The 25,665-nt window shown below is 47.9% G+C and overlaps 1 protein-coding gene across 1 annotated transcript in view; it reads left to right on the top strand.

Moving 5' to 3' along the window:
* Positions 1–25,665, top strand: part of LOC115461801 (C-type lectin domain family 12 member B-like) — a 179,837-nt gene that overhangs the window by 140,387 nt on the left and 13,785 nt on the right. Inside the window, exon 9 of the mRNA XM_030191844.1 lies at positions 11,729–11,871. Within this exon, the coding sequence (XP_030047704.1) occupies positions 11,729–11,871 (143 nt within the window). The remainder of the gene's footprint in view (positions 1–11,728; positions 11,872–25,665) is intronic.

The raw sequence follows: 25,665 nt of genomic DNA, 5'->3' as shown, positions 1-25,665 counted from the left end.
ATCCCTCGACCTCCTCTGGATGACACTCCGTTTGATCTGGCCAGTGCTTAAGTGTGTTACTTCGCAAGAGGCTTTGTTTCTGGTAGCCTCCCGCGCGCCCACCAGACCTGGTATCTGCTCCTTAAGACAGGACAAGTGTTCCAAAGAGGTTGACGTCTCGCATAATGGAGCTATATTACCCAAATGATTCCCAAAAGAAAAACCCCTCCTTCCAGCATATGAATTATAAGAGTATTTGATGAAGTGTATTTCTCTAGTTTGGCCAGCAGGTTGTGCATGTTTATGTTTAAAGCTGTTATAGAGAAATGACTGTTCCTTCTTTAGTTAGCACATAGAAGGAGTAACCTGCAGTGAGATGGCCAGCTACTTTTAAAATTTGTTGTTCTGGGTTCTGATTGGCCCAGGAGCTCAAATTCTGCTAAGAGGTACTGGCTTTTTCTCCAGTCTTAGCCAGGGGGAAGAGAGAGAAAGATAAGTACATAAGTATTGCCATACTGGGACAGACCGAAAGTCTACCAAGCCCAGCATCCTGTTTCCAACAGTGGCCAATCCAGGGGCGTAGCTATGGGTGGGCCTGGATGGGCCCAGGCCCGCCCAGTTTTGAGTCAGGCCCATCCAGAATTGAAGTCCCTCACCTCCGTCACCATGTCTCCTCACTTTCTCCCACCCCCGCCATAGCGCTTGTGTTTAACGCTATCAGCGCTGCCTCCTCCACCTCACAGTCTCCGTCTCCCACTCCCGTGGCAGCGCTTGCGATTTGCTACCGACACTGCCTGACAGCTGACAGACGCGGTGCAACATCCTGCTCTGGGGCCTTCCCTCTGCCGCGCTGATTCAAATTCCTGTTTACGCAGGGCAGAACGCACGCGGCAGAGGGAAGGTCCTGGAGCAGGTCGTTGGCTCCGCGTCTGTGAGTTGATGTCAGGCAGCGCCGGTAGCAAATTGCAAGCGCTGCCACGGGGGTGGGAGACAGAGACTGTGAGGTGGAGGAGGCAGCGCCGATAGCGTTGAATACAAGCGCTACGGCGGGAGTGGGAGAAGGTGAGGAAGACAGTGGTCTGCTCGCCCTGCAAGGGGAGGAGGCTGAAGGAAAGGGAGAGGTTCTGGACATGTGTGGGGGGGGGGGTGAGGAGGAAGACAAAGAGGAGCAGGCTGAAGGGAAGGGAGATGTTCTGGACGTGTGTGGGGGGGGGTGTGAGGAAGACAGTGGGTTCTTCAAGGGGAGGGGGCTGAAGGGAAGGGAGAAGTTCTGGACGTGTGTGGGGGGGTGATGAAGACAAAGGGGAGTGGGCTGAAGGGAAGGGAGAGGTTCTGGATGTGGTGGGGTGAGCATGTTAAGTGTTTGGGATATATTGGGTGACAGAGCTTAGTTCAGTTCTGTTCAGCCTAGCATCCTTCTGGCTACAGCCACCAGATTGTCACACTGTTTCGTCACCTTCAGATACTTGGACACTATCACCACCCTAATGCCCCTCTCCCTGACTATACATTTCAGCCTCTCACCTCCTATCACATACAGTTCCCTTGGATTTATATACCCCAATGCATTACTCTGCCCTTCTTTGCATTGAATTTTAATTGCCAAACCTTAGACCATATTTCTAACTTTTGCAGATGATCTTTCATGTTTTCCACTTCCTCTAGGGTGTCTACTCAGTTACAAATCTTGGTATCATCCGCAAAAAGGCAAACCTTACCTTCTAAACCTTTTAGCCCAGACTAATCATCTTGCTGTGAATAGTAGGTTCTTCTTCGGCAATGTCGCTCACAAATATATTGAACAGGATCAGCACCAGCAATGATCCTTGAGGCACTTCACTACTCATCTTTCCTTCATCTGTCAACACACTTTGGGTCCTAACTTCAGCTTCTCAAGTGTATTGAAGAGCCTCCTATGAGGAACCCTTTCATAGGCTTTGCTGAAATCTAAGTAGATTACATCTAGCACACGTCCTCTGTCCTCTGTCCAATGCTCTGGTCACTCAGAAGGTTGTAGGAGTGCACAAGAGGAAAGAATTTTCAGAGGAGAGATTATCAGGTACAGAAAGGGTTCTTGGAGAATCAGGGAGCTCAGTGAAGTTATAGAGAGATCTGGGATTGTAAAGTAAGGGATACAGGGTGTCTCAGAAGTGTATGTTATGTGCCTAAACTGTGAAATTGCACTGGAACCTGTTATCATTGACTCTAGGATAAGCAGTATAAAATCTGTTTTACTTTTCTGGGATCTTGCCAGATACTTGTGACCTGGATTGGCCACTGTTGGATACTGGACTTGATGGACCTTTGTTGTGTCCCAGTATGACAATGCTTATGTTCTTATGTTTACTTTGAAGAACAGCAATTCTCTATAAACATTTATTTTGGATCGCTACAACAATCTGGAGTCAGGTCTTATATGTTTAACACAACTTAATGTACCACAGTGGTTTAGAACGGTAAAATAAAATGACAGGAAACAGAAAGGGAATCCATCTAAAATAGGAAAGAAAGCACTCACACAACTGAAGACAAAATGAAAGTGAGAAGGATAAAACCATCTTACTTCATAGGTCAGCCAAGCCTGAAAGAAATGTGCTTTAAGAAAGACTTTAAATTTTAAATTCAGCACGAATATGAGGCGGTAGATTATTCCAGAGATATGGTGCCAAGAAGAAGGTGGCAGAATTTCTAGTACACTTACAGTGAGCCCATTTGGTTAGGGGAAGAATCCAGTTACCAGAGATGGGTAGTAACAAAGTACTTGTACTAGCTTGGCTTATGAATTTAAGTTACCTTTCCTAAGGTAACCATGTCTCCCCGATGTTATTCAGCTATTCTGTCTAACAACAGGGAGGTTTACCATCACAGAAGGCTTTCTTTCCTGGAATGAAATCAACGACCTCCTTGTGTCTCTGCACAGAGTTCCCCTTGGTATTAGAAAGCATCTTGACTAGGAGACAGAGATTATTAGAAGAGTTTCAAAGGTTTATTAACTCACCAATGGTTTACAGATAGATAACCATATACAACAGTACTGGCATTGGAAATCTTCGTCCGGCAGCAGTTGGGGACTTCTCCTGCCCCACCCAGATTTGCTGCTCCTTTTATACCCTCTTCCTTCCATCCAACTTAATGGGTCTACATTGGCTCCCATATTAAAGTTGTTTACCACTTTTCTTAGCTAACCACAAGACACTCACAGGAAAGACTCCCTCCCCTCTTGGACAGCTACTTCCTTGCACCTGGTAATATTTCAGATAAACAAGTTTTTTCTAACTCAGATACAGAAATAAGGGAATCCATTTTGTGACTGAGAGGTTCCATTTTGATTTCAGATTTCTTGAGCTAACTTTTCCAATTTAGGTCATCTAGGCCTTAGTCTGGGCTAAAAGCTGTGTCTTGCTTTTCCAGCAAGCTTCCAACCATACTAGCCATTAGATTATTGACCTGACCAGGGTTTCTATATGGCCTGAGCTCTAAGGCTTGGCCTCCCACCATTCCGGTGGGGGCTTCTGGCTGTACCATATTTCTACACTTAGTAAACAGGAGGGTATGGTAGCATTAGGCTTAAAAGTGCTGAAAAAAATGCCCATAGACTGCATCAAAAATAAAAAGCAACAGAGCAGTAAAAAACTGGGCATAGACCATATAAAAAATAAAACTTAAGGGACTGCTCAAGCGATCGTAAGAAGAAAAGGACCAGTGTGTAAAAAAGGGGAGAAAGCAGGGAAACTGCCAGACACAGAAGGGTAAAAAGAAGTATTCAAACCTCAAGAACACACACACAAGAAAATGCTGATACAAGCTATGGCAAACCCTGATAAAAATTAGGCATCAAGAGGTAAAAAAGACACATTGAAAACAAGCATTCTTGATAAATTAACAGTACAAGAGTAGTTCTTACTGTGAAAAACTCACTATGACACAATCACGCTTCCACAGTGTGGGAAGAAGGGGATTGTGTCACCGTCCAACTGAATTTAAATGCTTTCTCATGCATATTGAGTCACTGACATCTTACAAAGAAAAACAATAGAACGTAACACAAAATAGGCAAAAAAAAAAAGGTAACTCAAAATGTACCAAAAAGCAGCGTCACTCATGACTGACTACATCAATCTATAACTGGTAAAAAGGAGTTCGGCAAAAGACAAAAAAGAAACAAAAATGTATACATATAAATTTCAAAAGTTGTTATACCACTCATGACCAATTGCATGACTAAGGAGCTGAAAAAGCACATCTAAAAAAAAACAGCCAAAAGAAAGAAAGAAAAAGGAGGAGAAAACAGGAAAAAAGAAGGGAAAGACAGGAAGAGGAGATGAAAAGAAAGCAAAGGGATGGGAAAATGAAAAGAAAAAAAGGGAAAGAGAGAGCAAGGAAAGGAGAAGAAAGAAAGCAAGGAGAGGAAAGGAGGTGGAAAAGAAAAGACAAAGGAAAAAGGGGAAGAAGAGGGAGGGGTGGGGAGGAGAGGTGGGGATGGTTGGGGGAATGGAAGAGAGGAAAAAAACAAGGAAGGGCAAAAAAGGGGGAACAAGGGAGAAAAAAAGGTGAAACAAATAAGGAAAGATAAAAAGAGGAAAGGGAGGAAGTAAAAAAAGAAACTAAAAGCACACAATAACAATATATGGTAAAAGGAATTATGAAAGTGGCAAAAATTGTATGAGATGCCAGCAGGACCCAAACTGGTGCCAAAAAGTAAAAGGTGTGAATTGAATGATCAAAAGAAATCTATTCATTTCTTTTTCAATATATGCATGTATTTATTTATGGATATATATATATATATATATGATTTATGTAATTTTCGTGTTTCTGTTCTGTTTTGGCATATAGTGTTTGTGACCCCTGAAGTATGCAGTCTTTACCATCAAAACATGGTCCTGTGTCAGGTCCCTTTATGGTGCTTCTTCAATAAACTTTTGTATCTTATCCATGTGGATGCTGGAAGTGTCTTTGTGCATACCCGACTTCATCTTCTCCTAACATCTAGCTCAAAGCCATAATCAAACCAAACATTTAGATGTTTTTCCGGTTTGATTATGGCTGTGCGCTAAATTGATTGAGTTGTTTTCGGCAAAACATCTCAATTTGGATTTACATGTTTTCTCCGAGGACAAGCAGGCTGCTTGTTCTCACTGATGGGTGACGTCCACGGCAGCCCCTCCAATCGGAATCTTAACTAGCAAAGGCCTTTGCTAGCCCTCGCGCGCCGATGCGCACCGCGCATGCGCGGCCGTCTTCCCGCCCGAAACCGGCTTGTGCCGGCCAGTCTTCTTTTCTCCGCGCTCGGTACGGTTGTGTTTTGCCATTCGTGCCCCGAAAAGTCGACCTCGCGCGTCGTTTTCGACTCGTTTCTGTGAGAAACTTGAAATTTGTTCGGATTAACCTCTTTTGTTTTTTTTCCTCCCTGTACTTCAAGTTTTTCTTCGCCCCGTTAAGTTTTCTTTCGTCGTCGGGGTAGGCCTTTCTTAGGCCCCGGTCGAAATTTCCTTCTCGCTATTTTTTCTGGTGCCAAATTTCGCCATTTCGACTTTTGATTTCGCCGGCGTGATTTTTCCGCCCATGACATCGAAGCCTTCCAGCGGCTTCAAGAAGTGCACCCAGTGCGCCCGGGTAATCTCGCTCACTGACAGACACGCGTCGTGTCTTCAGTGTCTGGGGGCCGAGCACCGCCCTTAGGCCTGTAGTCTGTGTTCCCTTTTACAAAGGCGGACTCAGGTAGCGAGGTTAGCCCAGTGGAACATTTTGTTCTCGGGCTCTTCGTCGGCATCGGCACCGGGGGTATCGATTGCATCGACGTCTTCAGCGTCCAGACCTTCATCCTCGGCTGCCAGTGCATCGAGTGCATCGAAGCATCGGCCCTCTGCATCGGCGCTGAGACATCGGACAGCTGTATCGAAGTCGGTGGTACCGGGACCTTGTCTGCTGATGTCGTCGGACGGTGGTGCTTCGTCTGGAGTGCAGGTGAGGGCTGTCCATTCCCCTGCTGGTGGCGGTGAGCCTTCGGGTGGGTCTCCCCCTACCCTGAGGGCTCCTGCGGTACAGCCCCCCCGAGACCGACCTTCTTCGGTCTCGGCCCCGAGGAAGCGACGGCTGGATTCTACGTCCTCCTCGTCGGTGCCGGGAAGCTCCGGTGACATGCTTCGTTCCAAGAAGGCGAAGAAGCATCGTCATTGGTCCCCTTCCCGTGTCGGCACCGAGAGCTCTGGGTCGCCGAGGGAATCGGCACCCAGCAGGCATCGGCACCGAGAGGACCGCTCACCCTCTGTTCAGGAGGTGTCGATGCGCTCCACTCTGGACAGCCCGGAACAGCCTCCACGCCCGGAACAGGTTCTGTCGTCGACGCCTGCATCGACCTCCATGCCTTTCTCTGCAGCCGCTCTGAACGAGAGCCTCCGGGCCGTTCTCCCAGAGATTCTGGGAGAGCTGTTGCGCCCTACCCCTCCGGTACCGGCGGTGCTTGCGCCTCCGGTACCGTCGAGTGTGGCGCCGGCTGGTCCATCGCCCGAGGTGAGGTCTCCGGCGTCGGTGCCGCATGCGGTACCGGCGGCCGTCGCCTCCCAGGAGGGCTCCCCGACTACGTCGGCGGAGGGAGCTTCACCGATGCAGGCAAGGGAGTCTACCTCTCGACGCCCCCATCATGGACGTGGCTCCACAGAGTCGAGTCGGGCACGTTTGCAGACACAGGTCCGTGAACTTGTGTCTGACACCGAGGGTGAGGCCTCGTGGGAAGAGGAAGAAGACCCCAGATATTTCTCTGACGAGGAGTCTGAGGGTCTTCCTTCCGATCCCACTCCCTCTCCTGAGAGACAGCTTTCTCCTCCCGAGAGTCTGTCTTTTGCTTCCTTTGTCCGGGAGATGTCTACGGCCATCCCCTTCCCGGTGGTTGTGGAGGACGAGCCCAGGGCTGAAATGTTTGAGCTCCTGGACTATCCTTCTCCACCTAAGGAAGCGTCCACTGTACCCATGCACCATGTCCTAAAAAAGACATTGCTGGCGAACTGGACCAAGCCTTTAACTAATCCCCACATTCCCAAGAAGATCGAGTCCCAGTACCGGATCCATGGGGACCCAGAGCTGATGCGCACTCAGTTGCCTCATGACTCTGGAGTTGTGGATTTGGCCCTAAAGAAAGCCAAGAGTTCTAGGGAGCATGCTTCGGCGCCCCCGGGCAAGGACTCTAGAACCTTGGACTCCTTTGGGAGGAAGGCCTACCATTCTTCTATGCTCGTGGCCAAAATTCAGTCTTACCAGCTCTACACGAGCATACACATGCGGAACAATGTGCGGCAGTTGGCGGGCTTGGTAGATGCGCTCCCCCCTGAGCAAGCCAAGCCATTTCAGGAGGTGGTCAGGCAGCTGAAGGCATGCAGAAAATTCCTGGCCAGAGGGGTGTATGACACCTTTGATGTTGCGTCCAGGGCCGCTGCTCAAGGTGTGGTGATGCGCAGACTCTCATGGCTGCGTGCCTCCGACCTGGAGAATAGAATCCAGCAGCGGATTGCGGACTCGCCTTGCCGTGCGGATAACATTTTTGGAGAGAAAGTCGAACAGGTGGTAGAGCACCTCCACCAGCGGGACACCGCATTCGACAAGTTCTCCCGCCGGCAGCCTTCAGCCTCTACCTCTACAGGTAGAAGATTTTTTGGGGGAAGGAAGACTGTTCCCTACTCTTCTGGTAAGCGTAGGTACAATCCTCCTTCTCGACAGCCTGCGGCCCAGGCTAAGCCCCAGCGTGCTCGCTCTCGTCAGCAGCGTGCGCCTCAGCCAGGCCCCTCGGCTCCCCAGCAAAAGCAAGGGACGAGCTTTTGACTGGCTCCAGCAGAGCATAGCCGACATCCAAGTATCAGTGCCGGGCGACCTGCCAGTCGGAGGGAGGTTGAAAGCTTTTCACCAAAGGTGGCCTCTCATAACCTCCGATCAGTGGGTTCTCCAAATAGTCCGGCAAGGATACACCCTCAATTTGGCCTCAAAACCTCCAAATTGTCCACCGGGAGCTCAGTCTTACAGCTTCCAGCACAAGCAGGTACTTGCAGAGGAACTCTCCGCCCTTCTCAGCGCCAATGCGGTCGAGCCCGTGCCATCCGGGCAAGAAGGGCTGGGATTCTATTCCAGGTACTTCCTTGTGGAAAAGAAAACAGGGGGGATGCGTCCCATCCTAGACCTAAGGGCCCTGAACAAATATCTGGTCAAAGAAAAGTTCAGGATGCTTTCCCTGGGCACCCTCCTTCCCATGATTCAGGAAAACGATTGGCTATGCTCTCTGGACTTGAAGGATGCCTACACACACATCCCGATACTGCCAGCTCACAGACAGTATCTGCGATTTCAGCTGGGCACACGTCACTTCCAGTACTGTGTGCTACCCTTTGGGCTCGCCTCTGCGCCCAGGGTGTTCACAAAGTGCTTGGCTGTAGTAGCAGCGGCACTTCGCAGGCTGGGGGTGCACGTGTTCCCATATCTCGACGATTGGCTGGTGAAGAACACATCCGAGGCAGGAGCTCTGCAGTCCATGCAGATGACTATTCGCCTCCTGGAGCTACTGGGGTTTGTGATAAATTATCCAAAGTCCCATCTTCTCCCAGTGCAGAACCTCGAATTCATAGGAGCTCTGCTGGATTCTCGGACGGCTCGCGCCTATCTCCCAGAGACGAGAGCCAACAACTTGTTGTCCCTCGTCTCGCGGGTGCGAGCGTCACAGCAGATCACAGCTCGGCAGATGTTGAGATTGCTGGGCCACATGGCCTCCACAGTTCATGTGACTCCCATGGCCCGCCTTCACATGAGATCTGCTCAATGGACCCTAGCTTCCCAGTGGTTTCAGGCTGCTGGGGATCTAGAAGACGTGATCCACCTGTCCACGAGTTTTCTCAACTCCCTGTATTGGTGGACGATTTGGTCCAATTTGACTCTGGGACGTCCCTTCCAAATTCCTCAGCCGCAAAAAGTGCTGACCACGGATGCGTCTCTCCTGGGATGGGGAGCTCATGTCGATCGGCTTCACACCCAAGGAAGCTGGTCCCTCCAGGAACGCGATCTGCAGATCAATCTTCTGGAGTTACGAGCGATCTGGAACGCTCTGAAGGCTTTCAGAGATTGGCTGTCCCACCAAATTATCCAAATTCAGACAGACAACCAGGTTGCCATGTATTACGTCAACAAGCAGGGGGGCACCGGATCTCGCCCCCTGTGTCAGGAAGCCGTCAGCATGTGGCTCTGGGCTCGCCGTCACGGCATGGTGCTCCAAGCCACATATCTGGCAGGCGTAAACAACAGTCTGGCCGACAGGTTGAGCAGGATTATGCAACCTCACGAGTGGTCGCTCAATTCCCGTGTAGTGCGACAGATCTTCCAGGTGTGGGGCACCCCCTTGGTAGATCTCTTTGCATCTCGAGCCAACCACAAAGTCCCTCAGTTCTGTTCCAGGCTTCAGGCCCACGGCAGACTGGCATCGGATGCCTTCCTCCTGGACTGGGGGGAGGGTCTGCTGTATGCTTATCCTCCCATACCTCTGGTGGGGAAGACTTTGTTGAAACTCAAGCAAGACCGAGGCACCATGATTCTGATTGCTCCTTTTTGGCCGCGTCAGATCTGGTTCCCTCTTCTTCTGGAGTTGTCCTCCGAAGAACCGTGGAGATTGGAGTGTTTTCCGACCCTCATCACACAGGACGAAGGGGCGCTTCTGCATCCCAACCTCCGGTCCCTGGCTCTCACGGCCTGGATGTTGAGAGCGTAGACTTTGCCTCTTTGGGTCTGTCAGAGGGTGTCTCCCGCATCTTGCTTGCTTCCAGGAAAGATTCCACTAAGAGGAGTTACTTCTTTCTATGGAGGAGGTTTGCCGTCTGGTGTGACAGCAAGGCCCTAGATCCTCGCTCTTGTCCTACACAGACCCTGCTTGAATACCTTCTGCACTTGTCTGAGTCTGGTCTCAAGACCAACTCTGTAAGGGTTCACCTTAGTGCAATCAGTGCATACCATTACCGTGTGGAAGGTAAGCCGATCTCAGGACAGCCTTTAGTTGTTCGCTTCATGAGAGGTTTGCTTTTGTCAAAGCCCCCTGTCAAGCCTCCTACAGTGTCATGGGATCTCAATGTCGTTCTCACCCAGCTGATGAAACCTCCTTTTGAGCCACTGAATTCCTGCCATCTGAAGTACTTGACCTGGAAGGTCATTTTCTTGGTGGCAGTTACTTCAGCTCGTAGAGTCAGTGAGCTTCAAGCCCTGGTAGCCCAGGCCCCTTACACCAAATTTCATCATAACAGAGTAGTCCTCCGCACTCACCCTAAGTTCTTGCCAAAGGTTGTGTCGGAGTTCCATCTGAACCAGTCAATTGTCTTGCCAACATTCTTTCCCTGTCCTCATTCCTGCCCTGCTGAACGTCAGCTGCACACATTGGACTGCAAGAGAGCATTGGCCTTCTATCTGGAGCGGACACAGCCCAACAGACAGTCCGCCCAATTGTTTGTTTCTTTTGATCCCAATAGGAGGGGAGTGGCTGTGGGGAAACGCACCATATCCAATTGGCTAGCAGATTGCATTTCCTTCACTTACGCCCAGGCGGGGCTGGCTCTTGAGGGTCATGTCACAGCTCATAATGTTAGAGCCATGGCTGCGTCGGTAGCCCACTTGAAGTCAGCCTCTATTGAAGAAATTTGCAAAGCTGCGACGTGGTCATCTGTCCACACATTCACATCTCATTACTGCCTGCAGCAGGATACCCGACGCGACAGTCGGTTCGGGCAGTCAGTTCTTCAGAACCTGTTTGGGCTTTAGGATCCAACTCCACCCCCCCGAGGGCCCTGTTTGTTCTGTTCCAGGCTGCACTCTCAGTTAGTTGGTAAATTTTTTAGGTCATTCTCAGTTATGTCCTCGCCGTTGCGAGGCCCAATTGACCATGGTTGTTGTTTTGAGTGAGCCTGGGGGCTAGGGATACCCCATCAGTGAGAACAAGCAGCCTGCTTGTCCTCGGAGAAAGCGAATGCTACATACCTGTAGAAGGTATTCTCCGAGGACAGCAGGCTGATTGTTCTCACAAACCCACCCGCCTCCCCTTTGGAGTTATGTCTTCCCTTGTCTTTGTCTTGCTACATATGAGACTGGCCGGCACAAGCCGGTTTCGGGCGGGAAGACGGCCGCGCATGCGCGGTGCGCATCGGCGCGCGAGGGCTAGCAAAGGCCTTTGCTAGTGAAGATTCCGATTGGAGGGGCTGTCGTGGACGTCACCCATCAGTGAGAACAATCAGCCTGCTGTCCTCGGAGAATACCTTCTACAGGTATGTAGCATTCGCTATATCGAAAATGTCCCTCTATGTCTTAAATTAAGGCATGTTTTCAGACACCAGTAGACTTTTTCTTTATAAAATATGCTTAAAATTAGGGCTTTGGCTGCCTTGAACTAGGCACCTGGTTATACAATTACCTTCCACTGAACCAAATGCTTCCAGGTTGAGTTACAAAGCATTTTTTCTCATGCTGTATCTATGGGATTGGGAAAAGACCTCAATGAATCAGGATCTTAATCCCCTTTCTGTACTATTACACAGAATGCAAGGTATAGTTTATTTCAGTTTGTTGATGTATTTATTTATTTATTTGTGGTACATTTATACCCCACATTTTCCCACTAGAGTGAGCACAATGTGGCTTACAATATTACAAAAGCTTACAATGCAAGTTACTAGTTGTTTTCTAAATATTGATATCACTTTTTTCCATGAAAAACATTTTTTAACTATCTTGCCTGTAGAATGTTGTCCACGAAGATGGAAATTGATCTATGGGAAATGTATTCACTTTTCGACATGGAGAGATGTTTGGGCAATGAATGATACTTGTAAAGATGAAAATTCTTTACTTCTTACCTTCTCTAAGCAAGATTCACAAATACAGGTACAAGTTACTACATTTTTATTCTGCTGTAATTTTAATTTATTGTGCTTGATAATCTCATGGGAATAAGGTAACTCACATGGCTGAAAATTACCATTATCAAAATCTGTGACATCATTTTTGGAAGAGTAAGTGGCTGTTCCTTTATTTAGCCCCATTGAAAAAATTATTTTAATAGGAGAAATCACTTGTACGGAAATAGTAGGAAATCACAAAGCAAATCATTCATGAGAAGACATAAGGGGAGAGGGGTCTTTTACAAAGCCGCACTAGCATTTTTAGCTCGCGATAAAAATCAGCTGCCAGTAAACATTGAGACACCCATTATATTCCTTTGGGCGTCTCAACGTTTACTGCCAGCTGATTTTTACTGCGAGCTAAAAATGCTAGTGCGGCTTTGTGAAAGACCCTCTAAATGAAGAAACAATGCATAAGTCCATTTCCCACTTCCTGCAGCCCCCGAGCTAAGGAAAGACCCAACAGAACTTCATTTGGATGAAAGTTCAAAAGAAGAAAAGAATCCTAGAATAAGACATCAGAGCACGCTATACTCAAATAGCTCATATCGTTCATGGATGGAAATTATGTTCAGCTCCATTTTTTAATGGGGCAGATGGTGAAACCTTCAGATGGAATGTGAAAACAAAATTATAATAGCAGACATGGACACTATGGATTATTAAGCATTCAATTTACGTCCTTTTTCATGCCATAGACCGTTGTAGATATTTGTCTTTCTGTTCATTTTGGCCACTCAAACATCATTTTCAGGTTGGAGACCTCTACAAGTATGATTCACATGTGCAGAATTTGAAGCTAGGTTTTATTTTCATATGTATTTAACAAAACAATTCAAGCTGATATTCAGACTGTGGGAGTTAAACTGAGTGATGTGGGTCCCTGGGCAATAAGGGTCCTGAGTCCCATTCTCCCATCTCACAGAGATGTATCTATGGTAATATTTCTAAATCTCACTTCCTGTGGCAATCAGAGCCCTTCTCTTCCTTCTGCTACATCTTAATACACATAGGACTAGCTATTGTTATCCAATGCTGCTGCTCATCCATGTTGGCACAAATGATTCTGCTAGGTACCCTTCTGAATGTATCAAAAGTGACCATGAATCTGGGAGAGAGGGTGAAGCAGATGGCTGAAAAGGCGGTGTTCTTGTCAGTCCTCTCTGTCAAGGGTAAAGGCCAAGGCAAATACGCTCAGATCCTGGAGATGAATATGTGGCTGTGCAGACAGTATCATCATTTTGGCTTCCTGGTCCATGGGATGATTTTCCAAGGGCTGCTGAGCAGAGATGGTGTCCATCTATCAAAGAAGGGATGAATTGTCTTCCATAACAGATTGACTAACCTACCAAAGAGGGCTTTAAACTAGAATCATTGGGGCAAGGTGATCAAAGCCCCCAGATAAGTACAAGCCCTCAGGTAAGTGAAGCATTAAATACCTCTACACAAATGGGAAATAGAGCAGTCTGGAAAGCAGTATATACTAATCCCCATGGTATGGAAAATAAGGTTTTGAATCTACAAGCTGTAATAGAAGAGGCTGATTTGGATTTAGTGGCGATCACAGAAACATGGTTCACAGAGAATCATGACTGGGATATAGTTATACCAACTTATAGTAATCCCCTCTAAATATGTGTACTTCATTTCCTTAATCGATTTAACCTTGAATAATGTTGTCAATTTACCTTACTCCACTCTGTGGCTGTTTACTTTAGCTTCTCATAATAAAAAAAAAGATGGTGTCCTTATTTATTAGCTGACGTCAGACGCCCCGAATATTAACCAACCAATCACTAAAAACTTCCTCTGTCCTAAATGTTCATCGTGTTTACATCAGAAATGAGTTAATATTACATAGATCTAACTCTTCTTTTTATTTAACAGAATAAAATTCCATGAGCCCTGACGAAGTTTGTGAAACTTTGGCCAGTGTTGGTCGTGGAAAAGAGTGATATGAAGAGTTGATGCATCTTTAAAAGCTAAGTGAAAGCCAATTTAAATCTTGCTCAGATGTATGTAAATAAAGTTTTTTTTGGGAGGTTTTTCAGCTAATGATGACTGCATGAACTCCCAGTATATGGCTTTGTAGCCAATAAGGAGTCAATTTTGAAGCTTTTCCTCCCTTTTTTTTAGAAAAATTAATAACTTTAGATAATGGAAAAAATGTAAGAAATTGAAAAATTGACAAAATTATTCAAGGTTAAATCGATTAAGGAAGTGATGTACACATATTTAGAGGGGATTACTATAAGTTGCATTTGATTGGAGTTATGACTGGCACCCAGTCATAATAGCCCTGACAAAACAGCCTTGCAACAAAATAACCCTTGACAAAATTGCCCCTCCCACAAAACAACCCTTGACAAAATAGCCCCTTAACAAAACAGCCCCCTAAGAAAAACTAACACATCACAAAAAATATAATAAACTACAACTGAAATCTTCACTAATAATGACTCCTACCAGCATTCGATTCAATAAAGCATATATAAATAAACAAAATTCTATAGCTACAAACTGGTATTCATGATCTGTTCTGCTATTTAAAGAAACTATTCTTCCATCAACATAATAATTAAAAGAAAAAATAATATTGTCATCATTTTCATAGTCTTACCAACCTTATCCTGATTGGCAAGGTAAGATTATTAGGAAACAAATGCAGTGCCATATTCTGGGCAGCCTGATCGAGCCCTTTTGTCTGGGGGCTAATTTGTCAAGGGTTATACTGTGGGCAGGCCGTTTTGACAGTGGCTGTTACGTAAGGGACTATTATGTCAAGAGATTTTTTTTGTTTGGAGCTTTTTTGTCGGGGCTATTTTGAAAACATTTAGGTGGTTTTCAAACTAGCCCTATTTTAAATCTTTTAATGTCACATATTCTTGCCCATATTTCATACAATCACATTAGTTCTGTGAGCTAGCTGAATGTTCTATGCAATGTTTGTACTACAAGTGTTCCTTTTAATTTTTAGAGCTAGTATGTGGAGGAAACTTGGTTTGAATTTCATAGGGTTCACCTTTGGTTGTAATTTTGTTTAGCGTGTGTACTCTGTGGTAAGTTTCACTTCTTTCATATCAGACAGTTATGAAATTGATTTATTGTTTAAACCAGTTCATTGATATGTTTTCCCATAGTCCACTGATACTCAATTTATTTTGATTTATTTTGTTTGTTCACAAGTATGATAAACATTTTCTCTGTTAATATGTCTGCTGCTAAATACAAAGGAAATATATAGTCTGATTTTATCCTTATGAATTTTTTTTTACTTTGGCTTTATTTAAAATGTATATATTTTAATTCTTTTTACTATTTGATCTTTTTATATACATTTGATTTTTGAATTCTCCATTTTATATGTATAATATTTATGTATGTATATATATATATATATATATATACTGTATATATATATATATATATATATATTTTAGAATCTCCTTTGTGACCCATGAGGCAGTCACCTTGGTGTGTCAAAACACGGACTGTGTTGGGTCCCTCAAATAATTAATAAAGACTTTTCATCAACATCATTTCCCGAGTTGGTTTAGTCTGTGATCAGCCCGTACCCCATGTGTACTGTGTGGATCCGTCGTAGAGGTTTTTCCTGTTTCGTTGTTCCTGATCTCGGAGACCTGAAGGACAGAGTAAACACAATGGAGGATACCCACTCCCAAATACAGATGGAACTTAAGGCCTGTCAAGAAAAATTGGAGGACTACAGTGTAGTAAATTTAAAACAAATCGGAGAAAATATTTCTTCACCCAACGTGTATTTAAACTCTGGAATTCGTTGCCGGAGAAAGTGGTGAAGGCGGTTAGCTTAGCAGAGTTTAAAAAGGGGTTGGACGGTTTCCTAAAGGACAAGTCCATAAACCGCTACTAAACGGACTTGGAAAACTCCAAAATTCCAGGAATAACATGTATAGAATGTTTGTACGTTTGGGAAGCTTGCCAGGTGCCCTTGGCCTGGATTGGCCGCTGTCGTGGACAGGATGCTGGGCTCGATGGACCCTTGGTCTTTTCCCAGTATGGCATTACTTATGTACTTATGACTTGGAGAACGCGCCCGACGAACCAACATCAAGTTAGTCAGGTTGCCAGCATCTCTTTCAGAGACTTTTTGGAGGGCTGGATTCCTAAGGGGTTGGGTCTTACTGATCATTGGGGCCCCTTCTGAGTGGAGCAGGTGCACCATCTGGGAACTTGGAAATTGGAGAATGGGAAACCTAGAGTAGTCATACTGAAAGTTTTGAACAATGCCCACAAGGCTGCTATACTTCAAGTGATTCAAAATGGGAAATTTCTCACTTCTAATAATTGCAAGATACTCTGCTTCCAGGACTTCTCCGCGGGAGTATCTCAAACGCGCTGAGCCTTCGCACCATTATGCTCTACTTTGTTTGCTGAAAAATATCAAGTTTGCGCTCCTCTTTCTGGCCTGACTTAAAATACAACATCGGGAGGGGGTGCAAGTGTTTGACTCGGTGGAAGAGGTACAGAAATTTGTGGTTGGGCTACATCTCCCAATGAAATAGACACCAAACACTCAGTCTGCAGGTTGATTTCTTCGACAGAGAGATCTATAATTTTCAGGTATGATAGCCGCCATTTTGGTCTGAGACTGCCTATGGATGATGAAAGAATTTATCATCAGCAGATTCCTGATATTGGCCAAACAGGTAGAAAAGGCAATGGCGAAAGTTAGAAGGATGCTTGGCCAGTAGGAAAGAGGAGGTGATGAGATCTCACCAGAGTCTTAGGAGTAGACAAAAAAACAGACCAACAGTAGTTCGAAGAGATATGAAGATTTATTTAATACATGAACACAACATAGCCATATTTTGCCCAGAGGCTGCGTCAGAGGTAAAAGCAGTAGTGCATATAAAAAATTAAGATCACATCATATTTTGGGGGGCAGTGAGCCTAGTCTACATGTTATTATAGAATACTAGCATAAATCAGCATAGTGAAGACGTAAATATTTATGCCAGGTCTGTGTCTGTCATACAAATTAGTGTATAATTGTTTCTCCGAGGACAAGCAGGCTGCTTGTTCTCACGACTGGGGTGACGTCCGCGGCAGCCCCCACCAACCGGAAATAAGCTTCGCGGGACGGTCGACACGCAGGGCACGCCCACCGCGCATGCGCGGCCGTCTTCCCGCCCGTGCGCGACCGCTCCCGCCAGTTACTTTTTTTCCGCGACTGAGAGAGTTGTGTTTTCCCCTCTCTCTCGTTTCAGCCGCCGGATTTTTTCGACCGCGTTTACGCGGATCGTCGCTTTTGGCCTGTTCGGCCTCTTCTTCTTCTTCTTTCTCTTTTAAAAAAAAAAAAAAAAAAAAAAAAGAATTTTGCGCGTGTGGAGCACGCGCTCCTTCTTTCCCTCGCTTTCTAGCGGGGACGCCTCGTTGCGGCCTAGTGGCCGCTCGGTCGGTTTCAGTTTTCGTGGTGTGATTTTAGCCACCATTGCCGACTTTGACTTCGCCGACGCGATTTTTCCGTCGATGTCCTCGAAGGTCCCGAGTGGATTTAAAAAGTGTGGTCGCTGCGGCCGGCCGATCTCGCAGACCGACACCCACGCTTGGTGCCTCCAGTGCCTCGGGCCGGAGCACAATCTCAAGTCGTGCGTTTTGTGTCTCGGTCTCCGGAAACGGACTCAGGTTGCGAGGCAAGTTCTGCGGGACCGTCTTTTTGGAACTTGCGCCGGCCCCTCGACGTCGACCTCGACGGCATCGGTATCGAAGACCGGTTCTTCGGTACCGGTATCGATGCCCGAGACATCGGCACCGATGGCAGCGACCCCAGGAGAACAGGTCCCGTCGGCCCGCCGGTCCGCCGGCGAGAGTGGGGTAGAGAGACCGCGTGGGCAGTCGGCCCCGGTCACTCCCTCAACTCGTGAGCCACGGGACCGAACCCTGTCGGACCCGGTACCCCGAGACCGAGGGGGATCGACCTCCTCCTCCTCCATGCCCTCCGGCACCGGTGACGTGCACCGGAAAAAAGACAAGAAGCGCCGTCACCGGGAGCCCTCGGTGCACCCTGAAGAGGAGTCGACGCCGAAGCGTCATCGCAGAGAGGAGAGATCTCCGTCGGTGGTGGAGGTACCGACGCGTCGGGGTTCCGGCACCTCGGTGCCGTCTCCTGGCCCCCAGCAGCTTCCGGCACCGACACCCTTACCGGCCCCACCGCCTTTCCCGGCAGCGGGCCTGGACGAGTGCCTCAGAGCCATCCTTCCGGGGATCCTGGAAGGGCTGATGCGCCAGGCTGTGCCGGCGCCGGGGGTGCTTGCGCCCTCGGCGCCGATGACTGTGGCGCCGGCGAGCTCTAGCCCGGCGCCGGGGCAGTCGACACCGCCGCCGCTTGCGGTGCCGGTCTCGACAGCCACGCAGGTGGAGTCCCCGTCGACGTCGATGGAGGGAGCTCCGTCCCCGCCGGCGCGGGAGTCCACCGCTCGACGACACCGAGACCTCGGTGCCTCGACGTCGAGCCGGGCCCGGTACCGGACGCAGCTACATGAGCTAATGTCCGATACCGAGGATGAGGACTCGTGGGGGGAAGAGGAGGACCCGAGATATTTCTCCTCAGAGGAGTCTACGGGCCTTCCCTCGGACCCCACGCCGTCACCGGAGAGGAAGCTCTCACCTCCTGAGAGTCTCTCCTTTGCCTCCTTTGTGCGGGATATGTCTATAAGCATTCCCTTTCCCGTGGTCTCTGTGGAAGAGCCGAGGGCCGAGATGCTCGAGGTCCTCGACTATCCATCACCACCTAGAGAGTCCTCCACGGTACCGCTGCACAATGTCCTGAAGGAGACGCTGCTCCGGAACTGGGTGCGACCACTAACTAATCCCACCATTCCCAAGAAAGCAGAGTCCCAGTACAGGATCCACTCTGACCCAGAGCTCATGCGGCCCCAGTTGCCCCATGACTCAGCGGTCGTGGATTCTGCTCTCAAGAGGGCACGGAGTTCGAGGGATACCGCCTCGGCGCCCCCGGGGCGGGAGTCTCGCACTCTGGACTCATTTGGGAGGAAGGCCTACCAATCCTCCATGCTCGTGACCCGCATCCAATCTTACCTGCTCTATATGAGCATCCACATGCGGACCAATGTGCAACAGCTGGCGGACCTGGTCGATAAGCTCCCGCCGGAGCAGTCCAGGCCTTATCAGGAGGTGGTCAGGCAGCTGAAGGCGTGCAGAAAGTTCCTGTCCAGGGGGATTTTTGACACCTGTGACGTGGCATCTCGTGCTGCGGCCCAAGGTATAGTGATGCGCAGGCTCTCATGGCTGCGTGCCTCTGACCTGGACAACCGCACCCAGCAGAGACTGGCTGACGTCCCTTGCCGGGGGGATAACATTTTCGGTGAGAAGGTCGAGCAGATGGTGGACCAACTGCATCAGCGGGAAACCGCTCTCGACAAGCTCTCCCACCGGGCGCCTTCAGCACCCGCCCCCACGGGTGGGCGTTTTTCCCGGGCACGGCAGGCTGCACCCTATTCTTTTGCAAAGCGTAGGTACAACCAGCCGGCCCGAAGGCCTCGCCAGGCACAGGGACAGCCCCAGCGCGCTCGTTCTCGTCAACAGCGTGCGCCTAAGCAGCCCCCTGCGCCTCCACAGCAAAAGCCGGGGACGGGCTTTTGACTGGATCCACGGGAACATAGCCGCCCTACAAGTGTCCGTACCGGACGATCTGCCGGTCGGAGGGAGGTTAAAATTTTTTCACCAAAGGTGGCCTCTCATAACCTCCGACCAGTGGGTTCTCCAAATAGTGCGGTGCGGATACGCCCTGAATTTGGCCTCCCTGCCTCCAAATTGTCCTTCGGGAGCTCAGTCTTTCAGCTCCCTTCACAAGCAGGTACTTGCAGAGGAACTCTCCGCCCTTCTCAGCGCCAATGCGGTCGAGCCCGTACCACCCGGGCAGGAAGGGCAGGGATTCTATTCCAGGTACTTCCTTGTGGAAAAGAAAACAGGGGGGATGCGTCCCATCCTAGACCTGAGAGGCCTGAACAAATTCCTGGTCAAAGAAAAGTTCAGGATGCTTTCCTTGGGCACCCTTCTGCCAATGATTCAGAAAAACGATTGGCTATGTTCCCTGGATTTAAAGGACGCATACACTCACATCCCGATACTGCCAGCTCACAGACAGTATCTCAGATTCCGCCTGGGCGCACGGCACTTTCAGTATTGTGTGCTGCCCTTTGGGCTCGCCTCTGCCCCACGAGTGTTTACAAAGTGCCTCGTGGTGGTGGCGGCGTATCTACGCAAGCTGGGAGTGCACGTGTTCCCATATCTCGACGATTGGCTGGTCAAGAGCACCTCGGAGGCAGGAGCCCTCCGGTCCATGCAGTGCACTATTCAACTTCTGGAGCTGCTGGGGTTTGTGATCAATTACCCAAAGTCCCATCTCCAGCCTACTCAGTCTCTGGAATTCATAGGAGCGCTGCTGAATACCCAGACGGCTCAGGCCTACCTTCCCGAAGCGAGGGCTACCAATCTCTTGGCCCTGGCTTCGCAGACCAGAGCGTCTCAGCAGATCACAGCTCGGCAGATGTTGAGACTTCTGGGTCATATGGCCTCCACAGTTCATGTGACTCCCATGGCTCGTCTTCACATGAGATCTGCTCAATGGACCCTAGCTTCCCAGTGGTTTCAAGCCACCGGGAATCTAGAAGATGTCATCCGCCTCCCCACCAGTTGCCGCACTTCACTGCTCTGGTGGACCATCCGGACCAATTTGACCCTGGGACGTCCATTCCAAATTCCGCAGCCCACGAAAGTGCTGACGACGGATGCATCTCGCCTGGGGTGGGGAGCCCATGTCGATGGGCTCCACACTCAGGGTCTGTGGTCCCTCCAGGAAAAGGATCTGCAGATCAACCTCCTGGAGCTCCGAGCGATCTGGAACGCACTGAAGGCTTTCAGAGATCGGCTGTCCTGTCAAATTATCCAAATTCGGACAGACAATCAGGTTGCAATGTATTACGTCAACAAGCAGGGGGGCACCGGATCTCGCCCCCTGTGCCAGGAGGCCGTCGGGATGTGGCGTTGGGCGTGTCGGTTCGGCATGCTCCTCCAAGCCACGTACCTGGCAGGCGTAAACAACAGTCTGGCCGACAGACTGAGCAGAGTCATGCAACCGCACGAGTGGTCGCTCCATGCCAGAGTGGTACGCAAGATCTTCCGAGCGTGGGGCACCCCCTCGGTGGACCTTTTCGCCTCTCAGACCAACCACAAGCTGCCTCTGTTCTGTTCCAGACTTCAGGCACACGGCAGGCTAGCGTCGGATGCCTTTCTCCTCCATTGGGGGACCGGCCTCCTGTATGCTTATCCTCCCATACCTTTGGTGGGGAAGATCTTACTGAAGCTCAAGCAAGACCGCGGCACCATGATTCTGATCGCGCCCTTTTGGCCCCGCCAGATCTGGTTCCCTCTTCTTCTGGAGTTGTCCTCCGAAGAACCGTGGAGATTGGAGTGTTTTCCGACTCTCATTTCGCAGAACGACGGAGCGTTGCTGCACCCCAACCTCCAGTCTCTGGCTCTCACGGCCTGGATGTTGAGGGCGTAGACTTCACTGCGTTGGGTCTGTCTGAGGGTGTCTCCCGGGTCTTGCTTGCCTCTAGGAAGGATTCCACTAAAAAGAGTTACTTTTTCAAGTGGAGGAGGTTTGTCGTGTGGTGTGAGAGCATGGCCCTAGAACCTCGTTCTTGCCCTGCACAGAACCTGCTTGAATACCTTCTGCACTTATCAGAGTCTGGCCTCAAGACCAACTCAGTAAGGAATCACCTTAGTGCGATTAGTGCTTACCATTATCGTGTGGAAGGAAAAGCCATCTCTGGAGAGCCTTTAGTCGTTCGATTCATGAGAGGCTTGCTTTTGTCAAAGCCCCCTATCAAGCCTCCTGTTGTGTCATGGGATCTCAACGTCGTCCTCACCCAGCTGATGAAACCTCCTTTTGAGCCACTGAATACCTGCCATCTGAAGTACTTGACCTGGAAGGTCATTTTCTTGGTGGCAGTTACTTCAGCTCGTAGGGTCAGTGAGCTTCAAGCCCTAGTAGCTCATGCTCCATATACCAAATTTCATCACAACAGAGTAGTGCTCCGCACCCACCCAAAGTTCCTGCCGAAGGTGGTGTCGGAGTTCCATCTTAACCAGTCAATTGTCTTGCCAACATTCTTCCCCAGGCCGCATACCCGCCCTGCTGAACGTCAGTTGCACACATTGGACTGCAAGAGAGCATTGGCCTTCTACTTGGAGCGGACACAGCCCCACAGACAGTCCGCCCAATTGTTTGTTTCTTTCGACCCTAACAGGCTAGGGGTCGCTGTCGGGAAACGCACCATCTCCAATTGGCTAGCAGATTGCATTTCCTTCACTTACGCCCAGGCTGGGCTGACTCTTGAGGGTCATGTCACGGCTCATAGTGTTAGAGCCATGGCAGCGTCAGTGGCCCACTTGAAGTCAGCCACTATTGAAGAGATTTGCAAGGCTGCGACGTGGTCATCTGTCCACACATTCACATCACATTACTGCCTCCAGCAGGATACCCGACGCGACAGTCGGTTCGGGCAGTCGGTGCTGCAGAATCTGTTTGGGGTGTAAATCCAACTCCACCCTCCAGGACCCGAATTTATTCTGGTCAGGCTGCACTCTCAGTTAGTTGTTCTTCGTAGGTCAATTTCTGTTGTTTCCTCGCCGTTGCGAGGTTCAATTGACCTGGGTTCTTGTTTTGAGTGAGCCTGAGAGCTAGGGATACCCCAGTCGTGAGAACAAGCAGCCTGCTTGTCCTCGGAGAAAGGGTATGATACATACCTGTAGCAGTTGTTCTCCGAGGACAGCAGGCTGATTGTTCTCACCTTCCCTCCCTCCTCCCCTTTGGAGTTGTGTATTTCATATTTTTTGCTAGTCATTCAACTGGCGGGAGCGGTCGCGCACGGGCGGGAAGACGGCCGCGCATGCGCGGTGGGCGTGCCCTGCGTGTCGACCGTCCCGCGAAGCTTATTTCCGGTTGGTGGGGGCTGCCGCGGACGTCACCCCAGTCGTGAGAACAATCAGCCTGCTGTCCTCGGAGAACAACTGCTACAGGTATGTATCATACCCTATTTTGTATGTTACACGTGAAAGTGGGAGCTCTGCCTATGGTCCACACTTACTTTGCCTATGTGAATGCCCCTCTAACAATCATGCACTGTGGCATGTATGTGTACAGTTATGTAAATGGCAGTATTCTATAAATTTACATTCACACTGTTAAGAGAATGAGGGAGTAAGATTTCTGGGGCCCATACAATTTACAGAACAATAAATAGAAACACAAAAGTGTGAGTAATATATATTTTATTCCTCCAAAAATATAAACAACTATATCTACAAACTATACAAAAATACATAAAGACAATGTACAGCTAATCCATTAAAAAAACATAAAATGTTCAAATCAAACCTGGCATGACTCATGTTTCGGCAAATGCCTGCATCAGTTGATTATACAATATAAATGAATGAACTGATGAGCATCAGTTAAAATATAGAAATAAACAGAGAACAGATGCATAGTCAACACAGAGCATTCTTGACAAAAATGATCTTTCCACTTGAAAAAAGGAAAAGAAAAATAAAATAAACAACTCTCCACCAAAAACACACACAAAAAAAATCTGTGTATACCTGGCACTGAAAGGATAAAATATCTGCACATCAAAATACAAAAAGTAAATAAATAATGCATCAAAATCACTACATAAAAAGGAGAGACACAACATTTTCTGATTAACATAAAAAGAACACAAAGATAAAAACATAATAATGTTGTGGGTGGACTGGCCCTGGTGAAAATGTGCTCCTTGCATCTCCCCAACACAACTTCAGTCCAGAGATCTTTGATTGCAAGCAACCAGTTTTATTATATTTTACAACAGGAACACAGTCTTGGCCTCATCAAATATCAGCCAAGGTAACTCAGCAGTACTCCTTCCATACTTTGCAACTACAGGACTTTCTTCACTTCAGCAGTCTTATTGATTCAACAGTACTCATTCATTACAGTCAACTACAGGACTCTCTTAGCTTCAGTAGTCCCATTGACTCAGCAGTACTCCGATAAATACAGTGCAACCCCAGCATTGTTTTAGCTTTAGCAGTCATGTTAACTCAGCAGTGTTTCTTCCAGCAGCCTGTTCCAATGACCTACTTCTTTCAACAGCTTTACTCTCTGGTGCCCTTCTCCTGCACCTTCTAGCCTGCTGTCCTCTTTAATGCCCTTCAGGTGGTTCTCACTGTTTCCCACTGGGCTTAGTGCCTGTCTGGCCTTCACATGCACTTCTTTGGCACTTTGCCCCAACCTCTGCCTCTGTGTCTAATGAAGGCAGAGGGGGAATGGTCCCACCCTTTATTTATTCATTTATTTATTTATGCATGCATGCATTCTTGAATCCTGCTATGTAAATGGTTTTGTAAGTTGTGTTTCTGCAGTTGGGTAGATGGACAAGTTGGTAGCTTATGGTTTGCAGGTTTGCGTTTCTTGGGGATAATTCAATCAGGTGTTGCATGTTTTCTGGTGCAATTCCAAATAGTGTCTTGAAAATGAGGGTACTGGCTTTGAAGATTAGTGTTGCCGTGATTGGCAGCCAGTGTAGCTGTTCAAGTAGTGGAGTTGCTCTTTCGTATTTTGACTTTTTGAATTAGTCTCGCTGCCGTGTTTTGGATGATTTGTAGTGATTTTAGGTTGTTTTCTTTGCACTCTACGTATGCTGCATTACAGTAGTCTAGGTGGGATAGTATCGTTGCTTGTACCATTATCCTGAATGACTGTCTGGGAAAGTAGTCTCTTATTTCTTTATTTGCTGCACTTGTATCCCACATTTTCCCACCTATTTGCAGGCTCAATGTGGCTTACAAAATGTTACAACAACATATACACATTATAGAATAAGAATTTCAGAGTATAGATACAGATGGGTACATAAGAATATCATAGCAATCATATTAACAGAATAATAATTTTACAATTGTTACAAATAAGAGTGCATAAGTAAATCATATTGGATTGGAAGTGGAAACATAACATAATGATATCAGGACAAGGTATAATATTCAGTCATGAGGATGTAATTAAGATGAACAAATAGGAGGGTTCCATAATAGTTGTAAATGGAATAATTTGGGAGTCAAATTGTTATGGGGAATCTTTGTTGTACGCCTTTATGAATAAGTAAGTCTTTAATAATTTTCGGAAGGTTGTCAAATCGTGTGTTGTTTTTATGGCGGTCGGTAATTCAATCCATAGTTGTGTGCAGGTGTATGAGAAACTGGGTGTATGTACAGATTTGTATTTAAGTCCTCTGCAATTGGGATAATGAAGGTTTAAGCAGGTGCGTGATGAGCTTTTGTTATTTCTCTCTGGTAAGTCAATTAGGTCTGACATGTAAGATGGGGCATCTCCATAAATGATCTTATGAACCAAGGTACATATCTTGAATGCAATACGATCTTTCAGTGGGAGCCAATGCAGCCTCTCTCTAAGGGGTCTGGCGGTTTCATATTTCGCCTTGCTGAATATCAATCTGGCTGCGGTGTTCTGGGCTGTCTGGAGTTTCTTGATGGTTTGTACCTTGCATCCCGTGTATAAGGAATTACAATAGTCCAAATAGCTCAGAACCAATGATTGCACCAATACGCGAAATGTCTCTCTTGGGAAGAAAGGTCTTGCTCTTCTGAGCCTCCACATTGCATAGAACATTTTTTTAATGACATTTTTTACATGGCAATCAAGATT

This window comes from Microcaecilia unicolor, chromosome 2, assembly GCF_901765095.1.
Source record: "Microcaecilia unicolor chromosome 2, aMicUni1.1, whole genome shotgun sequence".
In the NCBI taxonomy this organism is placed as follows: domain Eukaryota; kingdom Metazoa; phylum Chordata; class Amphibia; order Gymnophiona; family Siphonopidae; genus Microcaecilia; species Microcaecilia unicolor.
The sequence above is the reverse complement of the archived record's forward strand: the minus strand, read 5'-3'. Positions and strand labels throughout refer to the sequence as shown.